The sequence below is a fragment of the Nansenia antarctica genome (assembly GCF_963989245.1).
Source record: "Nansenia antarctica genome assembly, chromosome: 2".
Lineage (NCBI taxonomy): Eukaryota > Metazoa > Chordata > Actinopteri > Argentiniformes > Microstomatidae > Nansenia > Nansenia antarctica.
Genome location: NC_137675.1, coordinates 63,822,241 through 63,828,675, shown reverse-complemented (window position 1 = coordinate 63,828,675; position 6,435 = coordinate 63,822,241). Strand labels below are relative to the sequence as shown.

General features: G+C 44.0%; 1 protein-coding gene across 1 annotated transcript; it reads right to left on the bottom strand.

Moving 5' to 3' along the window:
- Positions 1–2,414: 2,414 nt before the first annotated feature.
- LOC308150426 (G-protein coupled receptor family C group 5 member C-like) lies at positions 2,415–5,779 on the bottom strand (the record flags this gene model as incomplete). Its single annotated transcript, XM_080523260.1, has 4 exons — positions 2,415–2,447; positions 2,610–2,732; positions 2,891–2,991; positions 4,798–5,779. 4 exons carry the CDS (start codon positions 5,777–5,779, stop codon positions 2,415–2,417), a joined length of 1,239 nt encoding a protein of 412 aa, XP_080379386.1.
- Positions 5,780–6,435: the final 656 nt, after the last annotated feature.

Below are 6,435 nucleotides of genomic sequence, written 5' to 3'. Positions count from 1 at the left end.
TCTCTTACTGCCCACTCATCTCCTTTATGTAACAGCTACATGTGCTGCCTTCTACCCCTGCCACCATACAATTGTTCTCCAACACACTGAAATGAGTCACCTGTTTTATAATCAAAAGTAGTTATCATTTTCCCTATTGAATGTGTGGATTTACTATACTATGGAATGATGATTATTCCATGCTCAAAAATAGAATTATACTGATGAATGCTGCTGACATATCCTCTGATAACAAAACTGGGGGTATATCGATCAGTTTCATATTTGAATTTAAGATGAATCTATAGCTTTTGTTATATACCCCCAGGATACAAATATGAGTGAACATTTGAGATTTTAAACTGCACGCTTTGAAAGAAGACCTATCATCACACTGTATGAGCTTATGATGTAGCGTGTTTGGCTGTGAGTCAGAAATAGTAAACACACACCATGTACACTACCTAGTAGGTAGACTGCCTCCCAGGCATAGCTGCTGAAGCTTATCAGATCCTCATATGTAAATATCTGCCCAGAGAAGTGGACATTATTTTCCTCAGAGCATTTCCTCTTACAATGTTCGCAGTCTGCCTCTTCAAATGTATACTGGTCATTTCCATCTTGTACCACTGTAATAAGCCTCTGAGGGATATAAGAATCAGACCAAACATATTCACTTGATTTAATTATTTCTTTAAACAAAAACAAAAAACATTTGTTGGACATTTCTATTTACAAAAAAAAATACTAATAAGTAAGAAGTATTCTCTGAAATATCTGTTATGGTTACGAGAAAATAATGTAAACAATCTGACAACATCTTTTTACATTTCTACACAATAAAATACAAACACAAAACACCCAAACATATGTCCCTTACATAGGGAATTCACACTGCCAATATAGTAACATATATTAACAATCAGTAATTTATGTGAAATAAATAGCATATTAACAATCAGTAGATGTATGTGAAATAAAAAGCAGACAACTCTTAACTAATACAAAAGGCGTACTGTATGTATACATTCAAAGTCATCATGGTGAAAATACAATCAATTATGATAATTGTGTGTAAGTAGATTGTGTAAAAATGAGTTAAATGTTTCTTTGCAGACCTTTTTAATATTTCATATTTGGTTATGTACATTGGGAGGGCTTGGCCCCTTGACAGCTTACACATTTAGGCATACAGCATGAGAACAGTTCCTTGTTTAACTTTTTTTTTTTATTATTAGCTCAAGTTTAATGATACACTCATACTACTCTCCTTTGCCTCATTTTCCTAACCAAGAGTACTGAACTAGGGATTCAATGCATTCTCCTGACAGACTGTCGATAAAACAACTAAACTCTAAAGGGCAACCACTAGGGCTTGGAGCCAGGGGTGAGACTGATAACCAGAGGCACCAGTACGGTAAAAGTAAATAAAATAATCCATCATCCCTCCTTCCCTCTGCATCATCCTAATAATCTCTCTCTCTCTCTCTCTCTTTCATAAAATAACATTAGGGGTTTAGCCTGGTCACACTGGCGTGTTGGATATCTCACATCAACACATGGCGTTCAGGCGTTGGCACCCAGAGGTGGAGAGTCCTGGCTGGGTATAGTATACAGTAGGTGGAGGGTTTAGGGTGGGTACTGCCACTGGGATAGACTGGGGGTGACTAGAGAGAGGTGAGAGACAGCCTCCCCAACAGAGGGCCTCTTGTTCTGGGTGCAGACTACATGGACCCTGGCCCTGGCAATGGTCTCTCCCCAAACACCAGCCCGTTCACTCCGCGCTTCCACCTCTGCTGGCCGACTGGCTCCAGCGTCTCTACGCGTATGCGGCAGTCGCGCTACCCGGTCACGTCTCTTCACTATACTGGCTCCCCGCTGGTGGAACGAGCTTCCCACTGTTGTCAGAACTGCAGAATCACTCCCCATCTTCTGCCGTAGACTGAAGACCCATCTCTTCAGGCTACACCTTAACTGTCCTTCCTGAGACATCTACTTATCCTCTAGCCCCCTGTCCCCTGTCCCCTGTATGTGTCATAATAAATAAAATAAAAATCTCTGAACCTCCTTCTAGCATGTCGACTGCCAATGTCCCCAGGCCTGAGCACAGATTACTTTTTCCTGCTATGACTGTTAGAGGATGATTCACTTACTTAGTCAAATGTATTCGTTGTAGTCACTTTGGATAAAGGTGTCTGCTAAATGCCAAAAATGTAAATGTAAATGCCTCCCAGTGACCACCTCCAGCCCTGTATCCTCTACAGTGGTCAGGGTCCAGGTCTGAGATACACACACACGTGCGCACGCACACACACACACACACACACACACACACACACACACGCACACACAGCTAGAAGTAACAGGGGAAATCAGAGCAAGGACTGAAGAGGAGGTTGGAGAAGAACATGAGCCAGGTCGTGGTGCTGCTAGATTCACCACAGAGCTTTTTTGTGCAAACCACTTCCCTGAGAAGGAGAAGGGGGGATTATTAGATGTGACTAATCTACACCTACATGAATCCCTGCTAAAGAATCATAAGGAGTATACAAACACCTGAAGGTATTTCATCAGTGTGGTTTGTCAGTATTTATGCATAATGATGGCAGTTAGCTATACTTGCTACTTACATTGCCTGCAAGTGAGAGTCCAGTGGCAGATAGGGGCTCTGATGATTGAGGCAGGGGGCTGCTCCCCTGGCTCAGAGGGGGGGCTGTGGCCCTGGGGAGGACCGTCTCATGGGACTTGTCTCTCTGTAGAGGAAAGAGCAAGACCGAACACACAAACACATTGTAAAATAAAACAAAGCAGAACACAAACATGCTACTGTAGTTTTCATTTGTACATTACAAATAAAAAGGTTTGAGTAGTTGTGTGTATGTTTACTATGATGAAGAAACAACACACTCACGTTTGCCAGGCTCTTGGTAATGAGGGCCAGTTCCGTGGGCTGGTACACACCGCTGCGCAGCTGACCTTTATAACCACCATACGGAGACACTGGCTTTTTGGCTATCAGAGAGGGATGGGTGGCAGGAAGACAAGAATCAACAACTTAAAGTGTGGATTTAAGAGTGGATTTACCTTACATTTTGACCATGTGGTTGTTGTTAAACCTGTCAGTTCGATCTAAACATCAATATCAACTGCAGTCAGTCATAGATATAACGACCTAGGAACAAGAGATGCATCCATTCATTTCCTTAGAAACATCTGCCATTATTTGAAGAGGATGAGAATAACAGTGTCTCTATGGCAACAGCAACATACAACTCTGTGTTAAACCCATGTTGAACAGCCCAGTCATTCATTATCATCTCCTCCACAGTGCCTCTCAGAGTACAGCAGTGCTAAAGCTGGGTATTTCATTATAACATAAACATTTCTTCAATGATTATTTATTATAACCCATTTAACATTCATTCCTGTGGTACATTATCCTATGTGGTGGGTGGGAATGGCGCTGGAAACACAGACAGTTGTGTTGTGCCTAATCTGGGTGCCCCCCCCACACACACACACACACACACACACACACACACACACACAAACACACACACACACCCCCTCTCCCCCTCTCCTTAATAGGTAACTCTTATGCCATCAGGTGAAGCTCAGCAGACACAGCAGGTACACCTGACACTGGAGTGAGATGGACTATGATAATAGCCCTACTGTTTAGAATGAAATGTCAAGGGTAAGAATGATACTGTGCGTGTTTGTGTTGAAATCACAAATAAGCTCCCTCACTGGTCAATACATTCAAGTAGATGAGATGACATCACTGCAACTGTGTGGAATGCAACACTGGTGACGCATTCCACACAGTGGTCACTGAAATAGTATTAATACATCTGTGTGGCTCTATTATCAGTTCAGTCAACATTTAAAATAGAACCTAAAATGGTGTTCCTCTGGCTTCTTTGCATGGTGGCCAAATAAGACAAACTATGTAGATACAGTATACATAACTTACACTAAAAAGAAGTGGCCCATGGGAATATGGAGAAAACGGAGAATCCCACCAAAAAGAAAGCAAGCTGAGAATCGCACCAACACTGGCATATTCCCTGGGGCATAGCCAGACAAACATAATGCATGTGAATAGAAAACAATTCATCATTTTGTCAGTGGACTGAGGTCAGTGGAAAGGCATATTTAAATATTCTCCCTTGTGTGGTAGTCGGAAGATGAACAGGAAAGAGAACAATGTCTGTTACATCAGAGGCCTTATCACTACCATTTTAATGACCTGTAGTCAGGAGATGGCATCCAACATGCTAAGCTTGCGTGGGATGAGAGACACAATATTCCATGTCTGCGACAGGTTGATAATCTTGTTTTGTTATATCAGCATACTGCTGGACGAGAGAGGCCACATATCCAGCACACATCAAACCATTATTAAACATGGCCTTAAAGGGGAAATCTTTAATGATAAATGATAAATAAATGATGCATAGCCATTGATTCTTGAGTTTTTGGTTGAGGAGTCGGGGCTTGCACTAAATTGATGACAATGACTTTTTTTTTTTTTTTGCTGGATGTCCAGGGTTAACAACGTCACTGCTGTAGCTGTTTACTAAAACAGTGGCAGGGAGACCACTTTACTGTAGTTTCAATCCCAAGATGTATAACGATGGGAAATTCAATGTGATAAGAGTGGGAGAGTATTTTCTTAGCGGTAAAAGTGAGAACTGATGTAGCAGGAAATATTTCATCAAAACAAAAACATGGAATAAACCATGCCCATGACATCCAATAGATAGTATAGAGAGAAAAAAACAAGGGCACTGATGAACCACTTTCATACCATACCTGCACCGGGTTCGTCCATGGAGAAGGCCTTATTCTCCATGTATATGTTCTGATGGACAGGGTTCTGCTCCTTCAGGATGTTGTCATAGACCAAGCTCCTGGCGGGGTAGATGTGCTCCCCGTCATGGGGCTGCTCATGGTTCTCCTCCTCCTGGGTGAGAGAGCAGATCTCTGGGACGGTGTAGAGGATGAGGAACACCCAGGCGTTGGACACCAGGGCGATTGCCAGGGTGGGGTCATCCCAGCTGGGGTCCCCAGCCACCTGGTTCCCATGGATGTACATGACGATCCAGGCCACCCAGATAGCCATGGTGAAGACCCCGGTGGCCAGGATGAAGGCCCCATCCCTACGCAAGTGCTTGTGCTTGTGTGTCAGCGAAGGCACTGCCATCAGCACTACAGCCAGCAGCAGAGCCATCACGTAGATCAGTGCCATCACAAAGTCCTTGTTGCCGATGTTGCAGGTCAGGTTGGGCAAGATGGCGACTGGAAACGGATACCGCGCCACCGTGATGATCAACCACTCAGTGTTGATGATGACCTCCACCAGCCAGAGAGCCAGCGCCCCCAGCCAGAGCAGCCATGCCCTAGGCCCCCGGCCTCTCTGCTCCAGCAGCACCAGCCACAGGCCGTGCATCAGCAGGCAGGACAGGCAGCCCGCAAACAGCACCCCGAACAGGAAGCGCCGCGCCGCACAGCTGGTGAAGTCCCGGCCCACGATGAATGCAAAGGTGAGGCCGAAGAGCCCCATTGTGAAGACCAGAACAGTGGCCTGCAGGGCCACCATACCCTTCCTCAATCTGTCAGTCACAAAGGGCAGGCTGGCCATAACGATCACCAGCAGTACAAAGGTAGTCACCACACCTGCAGCAGCGAAGGCCTCCACCACCACGCCCCACACCACAGCCAGGTCACACAGGTTGTAGTACAAAGAACTGATGGAGGGGCCGCACCCTTTAGGAGCACTGCTGGTGGCTTCCATGGCATCACTGTTGGACCACAGGGACAGGGCTTGCTGCAGCAGGATTAGCCTGATAATGACTTCACTCATGCTCGTCAGTCTGGAACAGCAAACACACATACAGCATGGATAGACAAATATTCAGACTAAGACCAGTCATTATAATCAAATGAACAAAGAAACCAATACAGAGGGCTTATAAGGTCATCCAAAATGTTTATGTAGTAAACAGTTTAACAGTTTAGTTTAAGTAAGTAATAAGTTGGTTAATGTTCAGATTGAAAGAATCACTCATGATTATATATCATCTTATTATATTATATATTATGACAACCAAGTGCCACTTCTAGATTGACATGCAATCGCCTGATCAAGTTATTCTGGCTCCTATTGGGCATTAAGCCCATTTGCACTTAGATAAGCTAGTCCATGAAAGAGTGGGTGAAGGGAGGAGCAGGATGGCGCCAGGTAACTGAATGGCACCACCCACACAACTGTTTCCATGGCAATTATGCCAATAATGAATGCCCTGACCAAGAATGTATCTGACATTAATCTCTACTGAGTTTACTAAGGACTGTTCACAAAAGGTCTAATCTGGTTACGTAGCTAGATCTACCAAATCACAATTATAATGCTGAAAAACATAAACCAGAAAATAGGGGTGTATTCAAGAA